The following is a 25,026-nucleotide window of genomic DNA, read 5'->3' on the forward strand; positions in this document are numbered from 1 at the left end:
ACGTAATACTTACTAAAAGAAAAAATGTCTCGTCCATTTTTTCAACCATCGCGGCTCTTCCCCTACGCCTCACTTTTCCCCATCCTCATCTCACATTTGTTGCCACACATTTCTAATCCAAGTTCAACACGGGGTCATATTTCTAATCTAAAACCTGCACAATCTAAATCTACCACAAAACCACATTTCAAATAGCGCATGTCCAACCATGATACGGAGTCTGGATCCAAAAATATATTAGAACAAATGACATAATAGTTGCATAAATCTTCAATCCGAAAGTCATCCAAGTGACAATATAACAAATTGTATGTTCTGCTGCAATGCCCAGATATGTTTGCTAGTTATTGATTATTGAAAAATATGCTATGGTTAAGTTATTGAATGGGATAGTCTATTGTTCTAGCTAGTACTAGCAGAACTGCATATTGGCTTGAGACCTTTGGAGATATAGAGGCCGGGCTGGGCTACCTTATTAGGGCCATGGGCCGCCGGAGCACTCCATTAACTACATGAGTTTTTCGGGTATCTTAGGTTGAGCTTGTAAAACCAATAGATTAGCGTCACTTTCTCTAGGATTATTAGATCGGTTCTAATCTAATCTCTATCAGGCACAAATGGTGTGTTTGGTTTGAAGGATCATCAGGGATGGGATGCGATGAATCTAGTTTTACCAGTTTTTGGTTCTGGGTCAATGAGGGACGAGTCCATCCCCAGGTGAAATATTTCTCCCAGATCCAACTGACTCCGTCCCCCAAAATTGAGGCGGCGGGGTTATCTTAAATCGGTGTCATCACTTCTTCATCGTATGCTTTTCTTCTTCCTCAAGCTAGCGGGCACGACCTGCTTCATTGAGCTCCCAACTACGTTGTTTTCTTCATCGAGCTCCCGATGACACCATGGTGCCTCCTACTCAGATGGGGAGGCGTAGGCGACACTAGGGTGCTCCTAACCGAGGGTGGTGCGGGTTGCAGCAATTGCAGCCCGGCCAAGGGTGGCACGAATCATGACAATGGTGTCCGGGCTGAGTAGGGCGTAGCCACCGATGAGGATGGCATGGCCTAGAGGCAAAGGCGACCAGGCTCACAAGGCCTAACTCCTGAGTAGTGCCGGCGTGAGACAAAGACGACTCGACGCACGTGGTGCCCGTGGCGGCGACGTGATGGCTCTATGGAGCAAATGTGGCGAGGGAGAGAGAGGAAGGAGGTGTGGTCATTGGCTGACATGTGGGGCCCCTTGACTAACAGTGACTAATGGTGTAGAAAACGCCATTCATCCCATGTACTTTGATCCTTCCAACCAAATAATAAAATGGGACAATCACATCCTCTTTTCAACCAAACAAGAGCTGAGACTGTCCCATCCTAAAAGCTAGGGACGGATTCATTCCATGGCACATCGTCTCCGTACCAAACACATGTAACGCGACAGCTCCATCTGAATTGTGTACAAGCTGGACATTGATTTTGCTCAAAAGGGAGGAGAAAAGTCCACAACGAATCAATAACATCTGGCCTTTTTTACTTCATTATATGTTTTTATTTTTATTGTTATGTAACCTCGATTAAGTCTGTAGTACAGATGTAAATATTCATACATGTACATAATACTGAACCTATAATGGACTAATTTCGCATTTCCTCATGTGTGGAAACCATGACAAAGTAAAAGAAATAGTACCAAAAAATAGAATTGTTTCCTTGGGCTTGACTATAGGGGGCTAAATGGTCAGCAAGAAAACCCTTACTTTTTAAAGGCATCAATTTTATACATTTGTCCCATTGAAGCGACATCCGTCATATATCACCGCTCACAACATGGTGAAAAAGAGTAAAGGAGCAACTGGCTCCCAAGCAAAATGATTGTGGCAATACTAGCACCGCACCACAACCGGAGCTCTCTATGGATACCATTATGAGTTTATGACCCTCTAGGCTTACGGCACCAAGGTGCTGCAAGTTCTTGCTCTAACAAGAGGTTAAGAGTCTTGCTCATAACCATGTCATCTAAAGACGAGAGCCGGCGCGGCCTCACCATGGCCACGTCAATGAAATGAATGTAGGCCGTTGGATGGCTACTGGATGGTGATGCTTTCGTTGACCAAGGGGCGGCAACGGTAAGGTAAGGCCGTTGGATTTGGTTATTTTTTTGCCAATAATAGTTATTTTATACTATTGTTTGTGCCATTGTTAGCTTACTCCTAGATTAGCTACATCTTCTGGTTTACTGTGTACAGAGGACCTGCATTTCATATGAAGGTTTATTAGTTGTTTTTATTTTCTTTATAGAACCTGACATGCCACTGCTGTTTGTGATAATAAGTCTCCATTTGCAGGACCATCAGCTTTACTGATTGGTAATATAATGGCTAGAGAATCCTATGACAAGGAAACAAAAGATTTTCTGGACTAAATTACCTTGAAAACGAAAAAACTGGTGAAAATTGATGACTACAACGCTGCACATGTTTCTCAACTCAGAGAAGACCTTTTCTGCTCTAGCTCATGGTCCATGCTGTTTGAAGATAAGGCGACTAAACTGAAGAACAGCATCAAGGCAAGAGATGCAGCACTCCTTGGCTTCCTGACCACCTTTGATTTAGTCTGTCAAGAAAGTTCGACCGCCCTTCCACTGCCTACTGTGGCTGAAAACTACCTTAAAAAAATCTCTTCTGTTGCCAGCAAACCAGATGCTGCATCGATTCTCTTCAGGCTATCACAGTCCTTGGTGAACCTCCGTAGTGAGCTGTTGTCTCTTCTTGAAGATCCAGTCTTGGACAGCGCCATGCGTCCCAAACAAAAGCAGACTTCGGCCAAGAGAACAGATGCCCCAGCTACTTTTGATTAGTGTTGCTCATCTACGCCCTTCTTTTGTTGCCAAGCTAACTATGTATTTTTCTTCTCTTTTGTTACTGCTCCCCTGGAGAAATGGCTGCAGGCCGAGCAACCATGTACAAAGTACGTGTGTCGTGCAACTGCTATCTTTCAGGGTTCTGAACTATGTAAGTCTGTTCTTTAAACTACATCTATGAGTATTTTATTTCCCATTAAAGATGTCTTATCTCTGTTTCAAAACCAAAAAAATCCACCGTTGTGTACATGCTTTCTATGGAAAGCGTTATTCGATTTGCCAGATAGAGCCACTGTCATCACTGACGCGTATGGGCGCGCGCAAATCACTAGTAGTCGTTAATGCCCGTCACTTTTGAATATAGCACCAATCCGAGAATTGACCCGCCGGTGAAGACGATTTCCAACCGTCCCTCTTGAATTTCCAACGGTTGAAGCCTTTGCGTGCGAACTGCACACCTACCAACCGGTCAAGCGTTCCCTCACAAAAACCAACCGGTCAAACGCAACCTACTGAAGTGTGTACTGTGTACGTACTCTCATGATAAAATGCAGGCTAGCTCTTGTGTCCGGACAGTCTCAGCTAGCCATCCGCAAACAGAACTCACTGCTGCACATTCAATCCTAGCAAAAATTTAGTGGGCGAGTTCTCATTTTCCCCATTGCCAGGCGGAAGAGGAGGTGATCGGCGATGTCAGGGGGTGGCAGGAAGAAGACGGCGTGCGTGACCGGAGGTAACGGGTACATCGCCTCGGTGCTCATCAAGATGCTGCTCGAGAAAGGCTACGCCGTGAAGACGACGGTCAGGAACCCCGGTTCGTTCGGTTCTTCTTCTTCCCTAGCTAGTTTCCACACTTGAGCGTGAACGGTTGCAGTTTCTTGTGATCCCGGCCGTGACAAAACGGGATAAGAATTGTTGACAGTGTGGCTGGTCGTTTATGCTCTGAAGTCTGAACATGCATGTGTATTATTGTGATTCTGAATCCCAGACGACATGGCCAAGAACTCCCACCTCAAGGACTTGCAGGCGGTCGGCCCCCTGACAGTCCTCCGCGCTGACCTGCTAGAAGAAGGCAGCTTCGACGAGGCCGTCGCCGGCAGCGACTACGTCTTCCAAGTCGCCGCTCCGGTGAACCTCCATTCGAAGAATCCTGAGGTGCACAAACGTCACCACTACCTACTTGTGAGCACCACCCATAATGTCGTTTTCACCTGCTCCGTTGCTCAAATGTGGTGGTGCTGACTGATGGCAGAAAGAACTGATCGAGCCTGCTGTCCGAGGAATCCTGAACGTCATGAGGTCGTGTGCCAAGGCAGGGACAGTGAAGCGCGTGATTCTGACCTCATCGTCGGCCGCAGTCACCGGCAGGCCGTTGCAAGGCGGCGTGCACGTTCTGGACGAGAAGTCCTGGACCGACGTCGAGTACCTCACTGCGAACAAGTCCAGTCACTGGGTAATAGTAACACACAACTATATAGTAACACACTTAAATGTCCTGTCCCCGTTTGCTGATGATGAGCATGGGACCATGCCGCAGGGGTACGGGGTCTCCAAGGTGCTCGCGGAGAAGGAGGCGTGCAGGTTTGCGGAGGAGCACGGCATCAGCCTGGTCAGCGTCTGTCCCGTCGTCACCGTCGGCGCAGCACCTGCACCTGCCACAAAGATGGACACGAGCCTCCACGCTAGCCTCTCCCTGCTATCCGGTTGCTTCCAAATTCCCGTGTCGCCTGCTATATATCCGGCTGCTTTGAACACTACAGTGCATGTCATGAGTCATGTCATGGTTCACCGAAATTTGCAGGCGACCAAGCAGCGTTCCGCGTGCTGAGAGGAATCGAGATGGGCACGGGCTGCATGCCGCTGGTTCACGCCGCCGACCTGTGCCGTGCCCAGATGTTCGTCGCCGAGGAGGACGCGGCCGCCGGGAGGTACATCTGCTGCAGCGTCAACACCACCATCGTCGAGATCGCCCGTTTCCTTGCGGACAAGTACCCGCAGTACACCGTGAAGACAAATCTGCTGTAAGAATAAGACTCGGCCGGCTTTCACGTATGGAACATATTTTGCACGGGACAGATCAGTGAACGAATGCTCGCGCTTTGCATGCAGCTCCTCCGGCGGGGTCCTTGAGAAGCCGAGAGTGAGCCTGTCGTCGGCGAGGCTGCTCAGCGAAGGGTTCAAGTTCAAGTACGAGACGCTGGACGAGATCTACGACGACGTGGTGGAGCAGGGCAAGGCCCAGGGGATTCTGCCCAACTGATGCTTCCACTGCATTGGCTTCCGTCCATAACCAGAAGCGATCGACAGCACCAAATAAAATAGCAATGAAGTTGGGAAATAAATAGATTTGTTCTATCTCTATGCATACGATAGCTGAACTGGAGAGGTTCGGTCTACAATATCTGTATCTATATTTATGTATATACTTTTTTTTCTATTTTTTGATATCGAAAAGGCAAAATTTCTCTCCTCGAAATCTTCGTCCCGCACCATCCACTGCTACTCCTACAAATGTGAGTATCAGAGATTCAGAGTCTAACCCAAACTCCATATGTCCTGCACTTTACGTGTTCAACACACCAATTACGTATTACCATGTTCAAGACCAATTACTGGAAGAACTGCCGGCATGCAGGACCCAGTCGGGCAGTCCAACTCAAAGGCGTCAATACAAAATAGAACAGAACTAGGACACGAGTTCTATTAAACAAATGTTACTATTTACGTAAACAAGTAAAGAGAGCAAGATAATACTATAATACTAAGAAATGAGTTCTAATAGGGTACAGATTCCTTTCCGAATACAACTACGTTCATGTTCAATATTATTAATAATAACAGGATTTTAGAGAAGAAAAAAACACATTGCCATCAGGGTTCCAGATTTGAGGGCAGAAAACTATCGGCTCCAAAAAACAAGCAATTAAAAGGCAAGACATGGCACACTCTGCCAAGACAGACGGCGAGACATGGCACGCTCTTCCCATCCTCGCACTAGCGGCTCTGTTTGGTTAGAGGTCCAGACGACTTGCTTGGAAAAAAAATGTTAAGTGAGAGTTTCCTGAAAAGTTGATGATTTTTGTCTGAGCAGACAAATCTAGAGAATGTTCGTTTGGTTAGAGACGTGTGCCTCGAAACACTAACAAGGAATATGTATAATATTACGATAATGCTCAAGTGCGACGCTACGTGGCCTCATGGTGTCCACATATTTTACCCACCACATAAATATCCTTTCCAGTTCCATCTCGTCTCTCTCTCTCCTCCGTCTCTCATTAAAGCAATAGGGAGAGGAAGGATGTCCAGGACAGAACACGCCCTATGCATTGACGCCATACTCCATTCGCGCCCCCACTCATCGCCTCGGGTTCGCACAAGTGTGGAGAACGAGCCGACGCCGTCTCTCCTTCTCCCATTTGCTCGCCCTCGCTCCTCTCCCTCTCGCTCTGCTCAAGAGCTCGAGCACCATGGCCGCCCGCCCCAGCTTCCACGGCCACCGCTAGCTCCCGTGCCTCTGAGCGCCCTCCTCCATGCAACCTCCATTCAAACCGACCACCCCATCGCGGGCCTCTTGAATTGCCACGCCGGTGAAGACGATTTCCAACTGTCCCTCTTGAATTGCCAACGGTTGAGGCCTTTGCGTGCGAACTCAACACCTACCAACCGGTCAAGCGCAACCTACTGAAGTGCGTACCGTGTACGTACTCTCATGATAAAATGCAGGTTAGCTCTTGTGTCCGGACAGTCTCAGCTAGCCATCCGCAAACAGAACTCACTGCTGCACATTCAATCCTAGCAAAAATTTAGTGGGCGAGTTCTCATTTTCCCCATTGCCAGGCGGAAGAGGAGGTGATCGGCGATGTCAGGGGGTGGCAGGAAGAAGACGGCGTGCGTGACCGGAGGTAACGGGTACATCGCCTCGGTGCTCATCAAGATGCTGCTCGAGAAAGGCTACGCCGTGAAGACGACGGTCAGGAACCCCGGTTTGTTCGGTTCTTCTTCTTCCCTAGCTAGTTTCCACACTTGAGCGTGAACGGTTGCAGTTTCTTGTGATCCCATGACAAAACGGGATAAGAACTGTTGACAGTGGCTGGTCGTTTAGGCTCTGAACATGCTGTGTATCACTGTATTGTGTTTCTGAATAACAGATGACATGGAGAAGAGCTCCCACCTGATGGAGCTGCAGGCGCTTGGCCCCTTGGAAGTCCTCCGCGCAGACCTGGACGACGAAGGCAGCTTCGACGACGCAATCGCCGGTTGCGACTACGCCTTCCTCGTCGCTGCTCCGGTGAACCTCCATTCCAAGAATCCTGAGGTGCACAAACGTCACCACTGCCTACTTGTCACTTTGTCAGCACACTTCTCTCCGATCTGGTATGGCACCCATAATGTGGTTTTCACCTGCTCAAATGTGGTGGTGGTGACTGATGATGACAGAAAGAACTGATCGAGCCTGCTGTCCGAGGAACCCTGAACGTCATGAGGTCGTGCGCCAAGGCAAGGACGGTGAAGCGCGTGGTTCTGACCTCGTCGGCGGCCGCAGTCTCCAGCAGGCCGTTGCAAGGCAGCGGGCACGTTCTGGACGAGGAGTCCTGGTCCGACGTCGAGTACCTCACTGCCAACAAGTCCGGTCCCTGGGTAATAGCACACAACTATACTCCACACATAAATGTCCTGTCTGTCCCCGTTCTCGTTCGAAACCGAATGTTCCAAAGTCCAGCAGATGGCCATTTTTCCCTACACACACATAAATAGTGTTCGTTCCAGTCCTGAATGATGACGAGCATGGCAATGGCACCGTGCTTGCACTGCATGCATCGCAGGGGTACCCAGTCTCCAAGGTGCTCTCGGAGAAGGAGGCGTGCAGGTTCGCGCAGGAGCACGGCATCAGCCTCGTCACCGTCTGCCCCGTCCTCACCGTCGGCGCGGCGCCGGCCACAAAGATCCACACGAGCGTCCCCGCCAGCCTCTCCCTGCTATCCGGTTGCTTCCAAAATTCCCGTGTCCCTTCTCTTCTCCACGTAGAGCTTTGTACTGCACTGCATGTCATCATGTCATGGACTCATGGTTCCCCAAAACTTGCAGGCGACGAAGCAGCGTTCGGCGTGCTGAAAGGCATCGAGATGGCCACGGGCTGCGTGTCGCTCGTTCACGTCGCCGACCTGTGCCGTGCCGAGATGTTCGTCGCCGAGGAGGACGCCGCCGCCGGGAGGTACGTCTGCTGCAGCGTCAACACCACCATCGTCGAGCTCGCCCGTTTCCTGGCGGACAAGTACCCGCAGTACACCGTGAAGACGGACCTGCTGTAAGAACCGGCAGGCTTTCACGTACAACTCTGGATTCTGGAACATATTTTGCACACGCGACAGGTCAGTAATAGAATGCTTGCCCATTGCAGCTCCGGCGAGGTCCTTGAGAAGCCGAGAGTGCTCCTGTCGTCGGCGAGGCTGGTGAGCGAAGGGTTCGAGTTCGAGTACAAGACGCTGGGCGAGATCTACGGCGACGTGGTGGAGCACGGCAAGGCCCTGGGGATTCTGCCCAACTGATACTTTTTTGCATTGTCTTCCATCTATGACCGGAAGCGATCGAGAGCACCAAATAAAAATTACAATGAAGTTGGGAAATAAATTTGCTCTGTCTGTACATATACGCTAGCTGAACTGTAGAGGTTCGGTCAGTTGGCTCTGCGTTTCTGTGTTCCTGCATTTCTTGTAAGGCAATATAACTCATGGAACTAAAACTTGTCAACCTGCATTTCTTATAAGGCAATATAACTTGCTGGCAAGTAAAATGTGCAGGATTAGTTTATATCTTAGGGGGGGAAATGGTTTTGTTTGGAACCCACATAAGAATATCAAAACTTCAGTACAATCTATGTATCAAAACTTGTTACTTTTCTATTTTTCCGAAACAAAAATCAGAACACATCTTTTTTTTTTCAAATATATATACTACTATGAAAAGTCACAATACCTAAGAAGATAAAAATAGTTCGGCTTGGAATGAATGTCAGAAGTGTGCTGTTTTTATTTATTATTTTAGCAACAATATACAACTGCTGGTTTTGGTGAAAAACTATCCTCCAACGATGATTTCCACATATGAACAATTTAAGTATCTGCCTTTGATGTGTTTATAATTTTGTACACACGGTTATGCCTAAAACCGTCTCTAAAAATAAGATGATTTGTCTCAAAAAGCAATTTATGGTAGTTGATAGTCTCGCACCACCTCTTCCAATAAACTCTTCCACTCGTTTTTCGTTAATTTCTATTTTCTCTAACCACCAATCATCCCAGATTTTTTAACATGCCACCCGGAACGCCCTTAGTGGAGGTCAGAGCTAGCGGGGCGTTGGTGTTGATTCTTGGGGAGACCCAATCCTGCCACCGCATGTGGTGACAGTGGCATTAGGAGTAGAAAAAAGAACATGTTGCGATGGGTCGGTCGGCTCGTGGAGGAAGAACGATAAGATCGGATTCGCTTGAGTGGCAGGTTTATATGAATTGATCTGCCGATGCAGCCATGCAGGCGCCTCTCCAGGTTGCCCCACGGCTGAAGCTTTTCGGCACACACGGCGCCATCCGGCAACGGAGCAGAGCATCATCACCTACTGCCTCGTTTGCTAGATGAAGTAGATCGCACGTCTCTGCCTGAAAGTGCTCAATGTCTTCCTAAAGATTACAGAGTACTTTCTGTTCTGGACGTCAGTTTCATCCCCCACTTCTGGTGTGGTGTCTATATAGCGATGGCCCTTGACAGTCACTTGCCACCAAATCGACGACGACGGGTCTCAGTGTCAGTGCTGCCTGTCGAGAGCTAGTTGTGAGCCCTGTTTGGCTTTTCATGAGAGGGAGGTGGTTGTTGAAATGATCTCCCAGCCAATAAGCCCAACGGCCTATTGGGCCTTGGTCACGCGCCCTGATCGGGGGCGCCCAACCCTACATGGTTGGTGGGTCCCGTCGCACTGCGCTATATAAAGTGGTGGGGGCCGGCGGCTCATGGTCCGAGGTTCACCGTGAGCCACTCCGCCCCACCAACAAATCCTAAGTCCGATCTAGTAAGGGTGCGCAGCCAGCGACGGGAAGACGCCACCGTCATCACCGTTGGCCTGACTGCACCGCTACTGCATCGCCGGACTTCACCAACTCTTTTCCGACCATCGCTGCCCGTCCGCAGAACGTCACCGACCGAACGAGATGGCCGGATCCTCCTCGACGGCGCCCTCCGATGGTCTGTACACTCCCATCCACTCTCCTCTCTCTATCACTCTGTAGTACGGTTCATTAGGTTTTCTACTTGTTCATCCCAAATACAAAGAACCACCCGACTAGATTCTACCCTAGGTGATCTCTGGAGTCTAACAATGGTATCAGACGCTTGTCTAGTTCGTAGATCTGGATCGGGGAAAGAAAAGCAAATCGAACCCTAACCCTAGATCGGGTACGGGAAAAGTGGACACGGTTTCAACAAAGAACCCTAACCCTAGCAGTTCGTCGGCCTAGGGTGTAGATTTAGGGTTTCCGAATCAAAAGCAAAGAAAAGCGAATGAAAAGAAAAAAAAGTGGAGTTCGAATTCGATTCGGATCCAATAGAACCAACCCTAACCCTAAAGATAGGGAGCCTACCTGGGCTTTTCCCACCGCCGGCGGCATCGCCACCGCGCGGAAAGGAGACCGTGGCGTCGCTCCCGAACGGCGCGCGGGACAGAACAACGAGCCGCACTGCACCTCGCATGTGCGGTCACGGCAACAGGGCACCACCATGCGGCCCCTCGACGGCGACGTGCTCAGCCTCGGGCGAGCACGCACGTCGGCGAGAGGGCGCGGGGCGGAGCCCTTCTTCTTCTCCATCGGCCACCGAGGACGGCTGTTGCTGCGGCTGGTTCTCAGAGATGCGCTGCGCGATGAGAGAGAAGGGGAGGGGGAGAATGACCTAGGGTTTAGGGAACCCGCGGCCGGGATGGGGTTTTGTTTCCCCGCGGCGCGCGCTCGTCCGTCCGATCTGGATGGACGGCGCTGATCGAGGCGGGCGGTGCCGTGGCTAGCTGGGCCTCTTTCCTAGCCCAGGCCCAGGTTACAGCCTGGGCACGGGGAGAAGCGGCGCGCGAGCCGGGCCATGCTCCGCGCTGGGCTACTTTACCGAGGCCTTCGGGCCGAAATGCATATGCATAGTAAAAAAAATTATTTAGTTTTTTCCTTTTCCAGAAACTGATTTGATTCATATTTGATGAATTTGAATTGAATTTGAAGATAATTTCTGTACAAAATTTATCCAACGATATTTTTTGTTCGGTAAAAAGTAAAGTTGCTTCTCGAAAATATTATCACGAGAATTTTATTCACAGTTTCCGCTGCGTATTTAAAGTTGTTGTTTTCATTATTAAATTCGAACCAACGGGAGAATTTAATTTTGAAAAATAGACATGTTATCAGATTATTATAATATTATTATTATTCTGACCAACATTGATTAATGACAATATTATGATGTTATTATGGTTTTTTGTCATACATTAATTCTATTTCTGCCCAACGGTGATGTAGAATTAATATAAAAGGATAAATTGTATGTTTTAATTTTGACCATAGTTGAAACTAAAGCATGCAATTGTTGTTATTATATTATGTTCTCATTTTAAAGAGAAATTGTGTTTTCAGGAGGATACTCCTTGATGGCTTATATCAAAGATATCCCAACTCTCAAAGGGGATAACTACATTGAATGGAAGAAAAAGATCGACATGGTCTTCATTTTGGCTGAGGTTGACTGGGTAGTCACCACACCGTGTCCCAAAGAACCTGTGGCACCGGTGAGGGAGACTGATGAGACTGATGCTGCATGGCAGAACAGAGAGTGGGACTTTGCTCCCGTAAAGATGTCTTTTGACCTCGAACATAGAAAGTGGGTCACAACCAATAAGAAATATTTGGCTGTGATAAAGAATACAATTGAGCCTGCAATAGTGGGCTCAGTTCCAGACTGTGACACGGTCACAGAGTACCTAGAAAGAATAAAGAGTCAGTTCACTGGCTCTTCAAAGACATATGCAACCCAGCTGATCAAGCATCTGGTGACAGAAAGGTACTCTAGTGGCGGCAGTGGCATTAGAGAGCACATACTGAGAATGAGCAATTTGGTATCTAAGCTCAAACCAATGGATTTGGCACTCAAGGATGAGTTTCTTATTCATTTGATTTTTGCTTCTTTGCCTAAAGAATTTGATACTTTTGTTGTTAATTACAACATACAGCCCGAGAAATGGGATCTAGAAAAGCTCATAGCCATGTGTGTGCAGGAGGAGGAAAGAATAAAAGTTTCATAGGGTGGTACTATCAACTACCTAAAAGATAATAAGAAAAAGAACTATAATAACAGTTCTTCCTCCAAGTCACCTGGAAAGGGTCCCATGCAACAGTCTCAGAACAAGCAATTCCCAGTGGATAAAGATCAATGTCTCCACTACAAGAAGATGGGACATTACAAGATAGATTGTCCCGATTTCCTAAAGTTGATTATGAAAAAGAAAGGTGAGAACATTATTACGTTTGTAAATGAATCCTTGTATATCAAGTTTTCAAAATCTACTTGGTGGATTGATTCAAGTGCAACTATTCTTTACAGGGATTCCGTTCGATGAGAACTTTGCAAAGAAGCGAAAGTTTCATTAAAGTCGCAAATGGAGTACAAGCAGATGTTGAGGCCGTTGGTGATCTTCCTTTAGAGCTTTACTGATGGCTTCATACTTTTTCTTAGAGCTGTTCTTTAGTACCTTCTTTGCAAAGAAACTTGATTAGTGTTTCAAAGTTGGACCACGATGGTTATGATTGCCATTTTGGAAATGGCAAATGTCAGATATTGTTTAATAATAGATGTATTGGTCTTGCCTTCTGACAAGATGAGCTTTATTTGTTTTCACTTCGTGAAAATGTGAATTCCGTATGTGATGTGAATGAGAATGTATCCTCATCGAACAATGCAAACAAAAAACGAAAGAAAACTCCTAATGTATCGTCGAAATTATGGCACTGTCGTTTAGGCCATATTTCGAGGGGGAGAATAGAGAAACTAGTTAAGAATGAAATTCTTCCTCCATTGGAGTTCTCTGACTTAGAGCAATGTACAGAATGTATTAAAGAAAAGTATGTAAAGAAAATTAAAAAGGATGCCAAACAAAGCACAGGAATTTTAGAGATAATTCACACAGACATATGTGGTCCTTTTTCTGTGAAAAGTGTGGATGGTTATGATTCATTCATAACATTCACAGATGATTACTCTCGTTTTGGCTACATTTATCCAATTAAAGAAAGAACAGAAGCATTAGATAAATTCAAAATATTTAAAGCAGAAGTTGAAAATCAGCATGATTTAAAGATTAAGATAGTCAGGTCTGACCGTGGGGGGAGTACTACGGTCGGCATACCCCATATGGACAAGTTCCTGGACCTTTTGCAAGGTTCTTACGGGAGAATGGTATAGTCGCCCAGTATTCAACACCGGACGAACCTCAGCAGAATAGAGTAGCTGAAAGGCGTAACCATACCCTGATGGATATGGTGCGTAGTATGATAAGTTACTCTACCTTACTGTTGAGCCTGTGAATGGAGGCGTTAAAAACCGCCATTCATATTCTCAATAGAGTACCAAGTAAGTCGGTGCCCAAAACACCGTATGAATTATGGACAGGAAGAGTACCCTCACTAAAACACTTACGAGTGTGGGGGAGTCCTACTGAGGCTAAAGTATTTAACCCAAACATTAGGAAGTTAGATCCAAAAACAGTAAGTTGTCATTTCATTGGCTACGCAGAAAAGTCAAAAGGTTTTTGTTTCTACTGTCCAGATAGACATACAAAGTTTGTGGAAACGAGACACGCTGTCTTCCTAGAGGATAAAATGATAAGGGGGAGCATGGTAGCTCGAGAAATTAATCTTGAGGAGAAACAGGTGTATGCACCCACTCTGATGGTTCAGGAGCCATTTTTCGAGCTACCTGCGGCTGCTACACCTACAACGTAAGATGTTGTGGTGCCAGCACCTGTTGTTATTCCTCCTATGGCAACAATAAATGAGGATGAGGAACCCATGGTTCAGAATCCTACAGACCCTATTGCCACACATGAGGGGGAGAAACAACAGCCTCAAACAGTAAATGTGCCAAATGTGGAGACCCTTAGAAGGTCTCAAAGAGTTAGAAGATCAGCTATTTCTGATCATTATGAAATCTATAATACTGAAGAGTTTCAAATGGAGGATGATCCCACCTCATTTGAAGAAGCCATAAGAAGTGATCATTTATCAAAGTGGCTTGAGGCCATGGAAGATGAAATGAAATCAATGAATGCCAATAAAGTTTGGGATTTAGAGATAATTCTTAAAGGAGCTAAAACAGTAGGTTGTAAATGGGTCTACAAGACAAAACTTGACTCTCAAGAAAATATAGAGAGATATAAAGCCCGACTTGTGGCAAAAGGCTTTACGTAAAGAGTGAGGATTGATTACAATGAGACCTTTTCTCCAGTCTCATGTAAAGATTCCTTCAGAATTATAATGGTATTAGTGGCACATTACGATCTAGAATTACATCAGATGGATGTAAAGACGGCATTTCTTAATGGAGACTTAGAGGAAAATGTCTACATGGCACAACCGAAAGGTTTTGTCATGGAAGGAAAAGAACGAATGGGATGCCGCCTAAAGAAATCCATTTATGAATTAAAACAAACTTCAAGACAGTGGTACTTGAAGTTTGACCAGACAATAAAGAATTTTGAGTTTAAAGAGAATGTTGAGAACAATTGTGTCTATACAAAGTTTAAAAATGGGAAGTTTATCTTCCTTGTCCTGTATGTGGATGATATCTTACTTGCTAGTAGTGATGTCAGTCTACTACTAGAGACAAAGAAGTTTTTGTCCACAAAGTTTGATATGAAAGATCTTGGTGAAGCTTCGTTCGTTCTAGGGATCGAGATTCACCGATATAGAAGTAAAGGGGTATTAGGACTATCACAAAAGGCATACATTGAAAAGATCTTAAAGAAATTCAGTATGCACAAATGTAGTCCCTCACCTGCTCCTATAGTCAAGGGCGACAGATATGGTGATTTTCAATGCCCCATGAACCAATATGAGATCGATCAAATGAAAGTGGTTCCATATGCTTCAGCTGTCGGAAGCTTGCAATATGCTCAGTATGCACGCGCCCTGACTTGGCATTTGTTACCGGGTTACTTGGCAGATTCCAAAGCAATCCTGGAATAGAATACTGGAAATTAGTAAAGAAAGTCTTGCGTTATTTGCAAAGAACGAAAGGCCTCATGATGACATATAGAAGATCTGATTCACTCCATATAGTGGGATATTCAGATTCTGATTATGCGGGAGATAATAGAAAATCCACGTCTGCATATGTGTTCACTCTCGTAGGGGGAGCTATTTCATGGAAAAGCTCAAAGCAAATCGTCACCATATCGTCCACAATGTATGCCGAGTTTGTAGCGTGTTATGAGGCAACGGGACAGGTGAACTAGCTAAAGAAGTTCATACCCGGTTTAAAAGTGGTTGACGACATTTATAGACCACTGAAGTTATACTGCGATAATAATCCAGCAGTACAGTATGTTCATAATAATAGGTCAAGTGGTGCTGCCAAACACATTGACATAAAGTATTATGTTGTGAAGGATAGAGTCCGGGATCAAATGATAAGTCTTGAGCATATAAGTACCGAAAAGATGCTCGCGGATCCGCTTATAAAAGGCTTACCACCCAACGTGTTCAGAGAACATGTAGCCAGCATGGGTTTAAGGAAAAACCTATGATTCCTGGACTATAAAGGGCCTAAAAGTTAATGTATCTATTTCAGATCAGAGACGTAGATTGTAGCGGTTAAATCTATCGGCGATTGACCGTGACGATGAAACATGCTCTATGAATCATCTGTGAAGAAATGAGTAAGGAGAAAAGGATTGAAGTTTAAAGTTTAAAGATAAAAGTAATAGTGTGAGATCAAGGGGAATAATGTTGGAATGATCTCCCAGCCAATAAGCCCAATGGCCTATTGGGTCTTGATCACGCGCCCTGATCGGGGGCGTCCAACCCTACATGGTTGGTGGGCCTCATCGCACTGCGCTATATAAAGTGGTGGGAGCCGGCGGCTCATGGTCCGAGGTTCACCGTGAGCCACTCCGCCCCACCAACAAACCCTAAGTCCGATCTAGTAAGGGTGCGCAGCCAACGACGGGAAGACGCCACCGTCATCACCGTCGGCCTGACTGCACCGCTACTGCATCGCCGGACTTCACCAACTCTTCTCCGACCATCGCTGCTCGTGCGCAGAACGTCACCGACCGAACGAGATGGCCGGATCCTCCTCGACGGCGCCCTCCGATGGTCTGTACACTCCCATCCATTCTTCTCTCTCTATCACTCTGTAGTACGGTTCATTAGGTTTTCTACTTATTCATCCCAAATACAAAGAACCACCCGACTAGATTCTACCCTAGGTGATCTCTAGAGTCTAACAGTGGTGACCGGCGTAAGTGCCCCAATGGCGGGCAGCGACAAGAAGAAGACAGCGTGCGTGACCGGAGGGAACGGGTACATCGCCTCCGCGCTCATCAAGATGCAACTGGAGAAGGGCTACGCCGTCAAGACGGCGGTCAGGAACCTCGGTTTGATTCTTTGACAATCTCCTTTAGTCCAGTCTTGTTTCGTGTCCGTTCATTTTCATGTACAGAGGATATTGATGATAGTTAGCAGTGATGCGTCTAGTCTGAAATTAAAGTGCTTCATTGAGATGATTCTAAATCCCAGATGACATGGAGAAGAACTCCCACCTCAAGGACCTGCAGGCGCTTGGCCACCTGGAGGTCTTCCGCGCCGACTTGGATGGAGATGGCAGCTTTGACGACGCCGAGAAGTTGAGAACGACGGCGCTGCTGGATGTGCTTGCTTGCATTGCAGGCGTACCCGGTGTCCAACGTGCTCCTGGAGAAGGAGGCGTGCAGGTTCGCGGAGAAGCACCGCATCAGCCTCGTCACCGTTTGCCCCGTCGCCACCGTCGGCGCGGCGCCGGCACCCAAGGTCCGCACCAGCGTCCCAAACTGCCTCTTCCTTCTATCCGGTGAGGCTCAAGGCGACGAGGTTTGGTGTGCATGGCACACATGCATATGGTGGTCATGTGGTACCATTTTCAGGCGACGAGGTGGAGTTCGCGGTGCTGGACGCCAACGAGAGGGCCACCGGGTGCGTGCCGCTGGTCCACGACGACGACCTCTGGCGCGCCGAGCAGTTCGTCGCCGAGGAGGACGCGGCAGCGGGGAGGTACATCTGCTGCAGCCTCAACACGACCATCGCCGAGCTCGCGCGTTTCCTCGCGGATAAATACCTGCAGTAGGGCGTGAAAACGAACCTGCTGTAAGAAAGAACCGGCTTCGCAGCTCTGGATTCTGACAACAATTTGGCCACCGGTGACTGACTGATGTCGTTTGCCTCCAATTTTGCAAGCAGCTCCGGCGAGCTGCTTCAGAAGCCGAGAGTGCGTCTGTCGTCCGAGAAGCTGGTGAGGGAAGGGTTCGAGTTCAGGTACAGGACGCTGGATGACATGTACGACGACATGGTCGAGTATGGCAAGGCCCTGGGAATCCTGCCCAGCTGATGTGGTGCTCCTCTGCTTTCGGCCAGCGATCAGGAATTGAAGAGTCAGAACCCTCCTGCAGAACAACTTACAAGTTTACTGAACCGTAGCAGTTCAGCCAGTACCTATATGATGAGGTTCTGTTTCTGTACCTCTGTCACGTTAGAAGGCAAAATAAGTGCAGTTGGTTTGAACTCTTTGAAATCATTCAAAAGTATTTCAATCGCTGACGCCATTTTCCAGAAAGAAAGAGATTTGTTCATACCATTAAAACTAGTATTGTCGACCAAAAGAATTGTCACTATAAACAATCAATTCTGTCACGACAAAATGCCTTTATGCTATGCATTTTGTCTTTCGTATTGTCTTGTGGTTTTTTTGTTGCGGCAAAATAAACTTTCTCACTCCCGTACAAATTATAAAAGAAAACAAAGTCTTCAGTCTTATAATCAGTCATGTTGCGCGCCCAAGATAACGACCTCAAATGAAACAACTTAAAACTATAAAGTTGTAGATCTCATCAAGAGCTACAACTTTTAGGGAAAAAGTATCTTCTTGGCACCATACAAAAAGATATGATTTTTCCAGGCGACAAGCGCTTGTACGCAATTAATACGATGCTAAAAGTTTATATTATTTTTTTGAGCATCTTAATGATCTCAAATGCAAAAACTCAAAACTACAAATTTGTAGAACCCATCGAGAGCTACAACTTTCATATAGAAAGTATCTCCATTTGACACCGTATAAGAAAGATATGATTTTTCCGAGGATACAAGCGTTTGTACGCGATTAATATACTGCTGAAACTTTATTTAATTTTTTTTGTCATCTTAAATACTTCAAATGAAAAAACTCATAACTACAAAATTGTAGATCTTGTCGAGAGCTACAATTTTCATATAAAGATCATCTTCATCCAAGACTGCATGAAAACCATACAATTTTTCTAAATTTACGTCTTGCCACGCCAACCTGGTTGGCGGCGAGGTTTTCCATGTGAAAATCATTGTCCACCGTGGCAGACCGTGCCGCGCCGATGCATGTGGCACGGCAGCGCGTTTTGGCCGCGGCAGGGACTTAGACGTGGCCAAACGGGTTAGATTTTAAAATAAAAAAACAATAATGTTAGATTTAGAATTTGTTTTAAAAAAGGGTTAGAAAAAAAATCTCCCAAACTCCACGGGAGAAGTTTCTTTTTCACCGGTTTTGGTAAGAAATTGAACAAACTGCTTCTAAAGCTGGTGTAGAAACTCTGCCAAACAGACTCCTCCAAGAGGTTAGTCAAAAAAAAAAGATTAGCCAAATTTACTAATTTAGGTATTTTCTAAAATAGATTTGACAAAAAAAAAATATCAACAGACTCTATAAAGGATGGCTAGTGCGGTGGGCTATCCAAAAGTAGAGAGCAGATGAGGTGGAATGAAGAGCTACTAAATTTAGAGAGTCATTTACAGAGTCTGTTGAAGACGTTTTTCCTTCAATAATAGTCATATTTACCTTTAGAAAATGATTTGGCTAATCTCTTGAAGATGCTCTTCTATACAGTATATTTAGAATTCCTTCACTTCAAACTTCGCTAGCCAAACATGGAAGCACCATAGACTCCGATCCAGGAAAATAAATTAAAGTGGAGTTTGGGATCGGCTCCACATTATTCTGAACGAACTTGGTTTGGAGTTCTAAAATTGTGATCATGCATACAAAGCAGAGGAGTAACATTATACTATGGCAGAATTCCCAAGGCCTTGCCGTAGTCTATCATGCCATCATACATCCCATCCAGCATCTTGTACTTGTAATCGAACCCTTCCTTCACCAGTTTCCCGGACGACACGCGTACTCTCGGCTTCTCAAGCAGATCGCCGGAGCTGCAGGCAAAGTGGAAGCGCATAGTAAATCACTAGCCATCGTTCGTTCGTTCGTCAGTGCAAAACTGCAAAGCAAGTGTCAGAGTTGAGAGCTCGGCGGAAGCCGATTCTTACTGCAGATTCGTCTTCACAGTGTACTGCGGGTACTTCTCAGACAGGAAACGTGCGAGCTGGAGGATGGTCGTGTTGAGGCCGCAGCAGAGGTACCTCCCCGCGGCCGCCTCCTGCTCGGCGAGGAACACCTCGGCGCGGCAGACGTCCCCATCTCAAGGGCTCTCAGCACGCCGAACTCTGCCTCGTCGCCTGAAACAATCATGCGATCGAAGCAGAGAAGCCGACGCGCGTGCCATGAAAAGAAGACGCAAGAACTGACGATCGCGATCTCGGCCTCACCGGATAGAAGGGAGAGGCAGCTGGGGACGCTGGTACGTGCGCTCGGTGCCGGCGCCGCGCCCACGGTGAAGACGGGGCAGACGGTGACTAGGCTCGCCGTCCTTGCGAATCCGTTCTCGTTGCCTCTGTGGCCCTGGTCTTCTCCGGCATCGGGCTTTGGATGCGCAGGTAAGAGCTAACCCTAACCCTAACCCTTTCATCCTTCTGAGTTCTGACATTCTCCTTTTGTAGGTCGGTTGCCGACATTGTTCGTCTAAATTGCCGTTTATCCCGTTTACACACCGTTTAAACGCTACACGGTGGTACACCGTTTTCGTTTAATCGGTTGTTTTGACCGTTTAAACGACCGTTTTTCCCGTTTAAACATCCGTTTTGCCCAAATAATGGGCTAAACGGTAGGTGACCGACTGTTTACCGTTTAGCGTTTAGGATAACACTGGTTGCTGATGCTTCGTCCTCTAGCTGCGGCATAGAGTGAGCAAGGCGACCGTGCGCACCGTTGAGGAACGGGGCTGGAGAGCTGCCGTCCGCTGCTGAGGACCCAATGGCAGATGATGATATCATTTATCCTGTCACCAGCAACGAGGACTTGATCGCGGCAGGGCTGCCCCCCGACGATGACGTCAGTGATGCTGCTGCAGCGTTGTTCGGTGTCGACGTTGGTAGCGGCCCTGCTCCGATCGATCTGAATGGCGGTGATGCAGGGGCGGCGGCGACGGCGACAGGGACGGCGGTGGCCTCCAACACCAACAGCACAGACGGTAACGGTACTCCAACCTCTTCTGCTGCTGGTAAGCGCAAGTCTGCTGTCTAGGCTAATTTTGAGGAGATCTATGAGGAGGTGAGTGGTAACAAGATTCGAACTACTGCTATTTGTAGAATGTGTAAGGTTGTTTTGAGTGCTAGATCTGCTGCTGGTACTGGTCATTTGATTAGACACCAAAAATCTTATTGGAAAAATATTGATCATGCTGCTAGGGTTCAGTCTAGGCTTGCATTTAATCCTGATGGTTATGTGCATAACTGAAACTATAATCCTGCTGTGGCTCGATCTGAGTTGTGCCGGTTAATTGCTAAGCTTGATCTTCCATTAGGTATAGGTGAGAGAGAGGCCTTCGAGGACTATATTGTTCATGCTAATAACCCTAGGTTCGTTAAGTCTTCTAGACGGACCACCACTAGATATCATGGTAAGCTATTTAATGAATGTCGTGATATGCTTAAGAATTTTATGTTGTCTGTTGCTTCATCTGTTGCTTTGACTTCAGACATTTGGTCTGGTAATGCTATGGAGGACTATATTAGTGTTGTTGCTCACTATGTGAATATTGATTGGGAGTTATAGAAAAATGTTATTGGTCTTAGGTTGATTGAAGTAAAACATTCTGGCGAAAACATTGCTGAAAGAGTTGCTGCTGGCTGTGGTTTAGGAGTTTGGTCTGATTAATAAGATTTTTGCTATCACTTTATATAATGCTTCTTCTAATACTAAAGCTATGGAAACTTTGGCAACCATGTTTGCTGGTTATTTGGGTTTTGATCCTTCACCTGAGCCTTTAGATCCTAATAAACGTAAGTATACTCTTGTGCATCAACATTGTGCGTGTCATATAATTAATCTGATTGTTAAATCTGGACTAAAGAGGTTGAAACCTTACCTAGAAGATTTTAGAACTGCAATTAATTTCTTGAATTCCTCTAATCAAAGAATTGCTATGTTCAAGAACTACCGTAATACTAAGGGTGTTAGACCTAGAAAGTTTGGCTTGGATATGGATGTTAGATAAAAGGCTACTTATCTTATGCTGAAACACTTGGTTCCATATAGTGAAGTTTTTTCTGTGTTCATTAATTCAAATTATGGATCTGCATTGTTGTCTCCAAATCACTGGTATGTTGTTGAGAAGATATTGGAGTTCCTGAAACTCTTCTATGACTACATTGCTGTTTTATCTAGTGTTTATTATCACACCAGTCCACTTGTTCTGCACCATGTTTTGTAGATTGCATCTGATTTGCATGCTGCTGAAAGAGATCAGAATCTTAGACAAATTATGTATCCTATGAAGCCTAAATTCCTTAAATATTGGCAAGACATAACTCTATTATACTCATATGCATTCATTCTTGATCATAGAGCTAAGATGAGAGGTTTTCATAGGGTTCTCCAATTACTTGCTGAAAGCACAGGTACTCAGTACAATTCATACTATACTGATGTGAAAACTGAATTATATAAATTGTTTAACAAATATGAGAAGAAGTTTGGTGCAGCTAGGTCTCAAAGGGTTACACAGCCTTCAAACCATATAGGTAAGAGAAAACAGGTTTGGAGAAGAATCTTTGGAGGAGCAGGTGTTGTTGGTCCTTCCTCTGCCACCACTTTATCTTCTTCTACCTCTGCTGCTTCTGAACTCTCGGTCTATTTAGACAGTGACAATGTCACTTCTTATGAGGATGATTTTGACAAACTTCTTTGGTGGTGTGACTATAAACTAACATATCCAATCCTATCTATAATGGCCAAAGATATTATGTTAGTTCCTGTGTCTACTTGTTTCAGGATCTTGTTTCAGCTTGTCAGGAAGGATCATTGAAGAACGGCGCCGACGCTTGTTACCGAAAACTATTGAGATGCTGACCTACTTGTAAAGACTGGGAGTTAGGAGAAAATAGGAAACAACATGTAGTTGCTGACAACAAAGAGCTTGAAGAAGCATTAAAGAATTTGTATGTTGATGAAGATGAAGATGGAGCTGCTGTTGCTGGTGACTGAGAGTGAGACTGAGGTTGAGAGTGGACTTGTGCTTTTGTGTGAGTTGAGAGTGGACTTGTCACTCACTCACTTGTGTAACATTTGCATTTGAACAATGGTCTGTAATAACTTAATACAATCTTATGAGGTGGCTGTAATCTTTTTTTTTCTTTCTATGGTTTCTCACAAAGGTGAATTTTATCTAGAAAGATTTTTAATGAGACAACATTGCACAAAACAGCTCATTTTGTTATCTAAGTCACTCTATGATCTAAGTCATTCTATGATATGTTCTTACTACTTAGTTGATGAATGGAAATATGGCTGTGAATGTTGATCGAAACTGTGAGTGTTATTCTGTGAATGTTGATTGAAATTTAAAACTATGGTTGTGAGATGAGTTTTTTGAGGTGTTACATGTGAGACCAAGCTGTGGGCTGGCACGGTCCGTAAATATTGGTCCCGTTCGCTTGGAGGAATTTGAAGGAATTTAGATGAATCTGAAGGAATATGTGAAAGAAAAACATTGTTCCGGATAAAAAAACGGATCAAACTGGATTTAAGGGTACGCAAATGGAGCTATTGCCGTGCTTAACGGGTCGGCACGGCACGAAAATCGGCCCACAGTGTCGTGCCTAGGCCGAAGGCTAGACCCACGTGCCCGAGAGGCACAGCCCACAGGGCATGACGTGCCTTGTCGGCCCGACCCCATCGGGCCATGCCGGCCTCTTGCCCATCTGTATCGGTGGGGTGCCCATGGTTGACGTCGACAACCTCTGCCGCACCGAGATATTCGTCGCCGAGAAGGAGACGTCCACAGGGAGTTACCTCTGCTGCGGTCTGAACACGACCGTCGTCCAGCTGGCGCGCTTCCTGGCACACAAGTACCCGCAGTACGACGTGGAAACAAACCTGTAAGAACCGTCGGCTCCTCCTGAGCTCTCAACTTTGCCAAGCGTGTTCGCACTAATGAGCTAGCGGTCGTCGATCGACTCGTCGTGCTGTCGTGAACTTGCAGCTCCGGCAAGCTGCTCGAGGAGCCAAGAGTGTGCCTGTCGTCGGGGAATCTGGTGAAGGAAGGTTTCGAGTTCAAGTACAAGACCCTAGATAGTATGTACGACGACGTTGTCGAGTATGGCAAGGCCCTCGGGATTCTACCTAGCTAGCTGATGGAACGTCTGGAGTTGGTTTCACAGAACAAGAAGCTACGAAGAATGACTACTAGAACACCCCCCCCCCCCCCCTTTTTTTTTTCTTTGTTCATGTTGTATGCATCAGTTATCACTGTTGGACATTCTGATGTCTTAATTAACTAGAGTACATGTACATTTGGACATGTGGTAGTGCACTTATATACGTAAAAAAAACATGTGCTACTGCTGATAGCAATAGCTATATTATTCCACTTAGAGAAATTTTATTTGATGAAAAAAAAACAAAAAAAAGGAGGGGATACGTACTAGTTAGTATACTATATATTCCGGCTAAGATCATATTCATATATAGGAGCTAATTAACGTGCAAAAGAAACAAGACAAGAAGCAAAGAAAATACATTTAGATTGGAGCTTTGTAAGTCGACGTTAATGATGTGCTGTTGATTTAGTTTTATCTAATCTATGTGCGTATACATTTAGTCAATTAGCAAAAGACACGACACTTTTGTTATTTCCTATGAAATTTTATTTTGTACTATGGTTGAGGGGATTTTTTTGAAAATAGATTCAACAATCATCTAATGATACTAATTATGTACCATAAAAACATAATATTTGTTTATATATATTTTGTTAAAGTTTAGTACGTTTAATTTTTCGGGAAGTGAGAACGATAGTTAAAAAGGATGGAGGAAGTATGCAACAAGAGAGGTTTCTTTTTTCCATATTATATCCCATGGTTGCGGCTGTGTCAAAAAAGAAAATTGAAGAAAAAGGGTCGTTAGCTAACTTGTGTTCATTTTAAGATCCATGAAACATATTGCTACGCTTTAGCGAATACACATCTCCAAAGAATGGCAAGCATGGGGGGATGTCAGCATGCATGCATGCATGCAGTCCACAATTAAGGCATCGTCATATGCAACGAGTCGGTCGGTTTAGATGTTCATGCGTTAGATAGGTTAATCAATGAGCCTAACACTAGTAGAGAAACTTGATGTACTCCTGGTTCTCAACCTCCTTCGGTCCCGGTTTTAAAACCGAGAGCACGAATTCGGGACTAAAGGGCCCCTTCTTTAGTCCCGGTTTTGCGCCCAGGACTAAAGGTCCACCTTTACTCCCGGTTGGTAATACCAACCGGGGCTAAAGAGGCCTCCCGGCCTGGCCACGTGGGCCGGCCTTTTAGCCTTTTAGTCCCGGTTGGTATTACCAACCGGAACTAAAGGTTTTCTTTTTTTCATTTTTTTTGTTTCTATTTTCAATTGATGATTCGTTTTGGTTTTCGAATAGGTTTTCCAATACGCATTCTACGCTGCTAATAATATATGTATTCTACACATTTATAATGTTCGAACATTTTG

General features: G+C 45.8%; 4 protein-coding genes and 1 pseudogene across 5 annotated transcripts; all 5 read left to right on the plus strand.

The window, feature by feature from the left end:
* Positions 1-3,402: 3,402 nt before the first annotated feature.
* LOC136497603 (anthocyanidin reductase ((2S)-flavan-3-ol-forming)-like) lies at positions 3,403-5,319 on the plus strand. 2 transcript variants are annotated; one of them, XM_066493455.1, is made up of 6 exons: positions 3,407-3,664; positions 3,839-4,005; positions 4,103-4,303; positions 4,388-4,553; positions 4,652-4,871; positions 4,960-5,319. In XM_066493455.1, exons 1-6 carry the CDS (start codon positions 3,541-3,543, stop codon positions 5,108-5,110), a joined length of 1,029 nt encoding a protein of 342 aa, XP_066349552.1. In that variant the 5' UTR covers positions 3,407-3,540; the 3' UTR covers positions 5,111-5,319. The 2 variants fall into 2 exon arrangements, with proteins under 2 accessions (XP_066349551.1, XP_066349552.1); XM_066493454.1 differs by having other exon boundaries at positions 3,403-3,664; positions 4,103-4,553.
* A 1,262-nt stretch (positions 5,320-6,581) lies between these two features.
* On the plus strand, positions 6,582-8,590 carry LOC136497609 (anthocyanidin reductase ((2S)-flavan-3-ol-forming)-like). Its single transcript, XM_066493461.1, has 6 exons — positions 6,582-6,833; positions 6,999-7,165; positions 7,288-7,488; positions 7,674-7,833; positions 7,936-8,155; positions 8,249-8,590. Exons 1-6 carry the CDS (start codon positions 6,710-6,712, stop codon positions 8,394-8,396), a joined length of 1,020 nt encoding a protein of 339 aa, XP_066349558.1. The 5' UTR covers positions 6,582-6,709; the 3' UTR covers positions 8,397-8,590.
* Positions 8,591-9,977: 1,387 nt separating this feature from the next.
* LOC136497612 (uncharacterized) lies at positions 9,978-12,655 on the plus strand. The gene is made up of 3 exons (XM_066493463.1): positions 9,978-10,083; positions 11,511-12,380; positions 12,475-12,655. The coding sequence occupies exons 1-2, from the start codon at positions 10,050-10,052 to the stop codon at positions 12,173-12,175; spliced, it is 699 nt and encodes a 232-aa protein (XP_066349560.1). The 5' UTR covers positions 9,978-10,049; the 3' UTR covers positions 12,176-12,380; positions 12,475-12,655.
* Positions 12,656-16,394: 3,739 nt separating this feature from the next.
* On the plus strand, positions 16,395-17,757 carry LOC136497613 (anthocyanidin reductase ((2S)-flavan-3-ol-forming)-like; annotated as a pseudogene).
* A 5,508-nt stretch (positions 17,758-23,265) lies between these two features.
* On the plus strand, positions 23,266-23,675 carry LOC136496158 (anthocyanidin reductase ((2S)-flavan-3-ol-forming)-like). Its single transcript, XM_066491857.1, has 2 exons — positions 23,266-23,423; positions 23,528-23,675. The coding sequence occupies exons 1-2, from the start codon at positions 23,266-23,268 to the stop codon at positions 23,673-23,675; spliced, it is 306 nt and encodes a 101-aa protein (XP_066347954.1).
* The last annotated feature ends 1,351 nt before the right edge of the window (positions 23,676-25,026 follow it).

The sequence above is a fragment of the Miscanthus floridulus genome, chromosome 12 (assembly GCF_019320115.1).
Source record: "Miscanthus floridulus cultivar M001 chromosome 12, ASM1932011v1, whole genome shotgun sequence".
Taxonomy (NCBI): Eukaryota; Viridiplantae; Streptophyta; class Magnoliopsida; order Poales; family Poaceae; genus Miscanthus; species Miscanthus floridulus.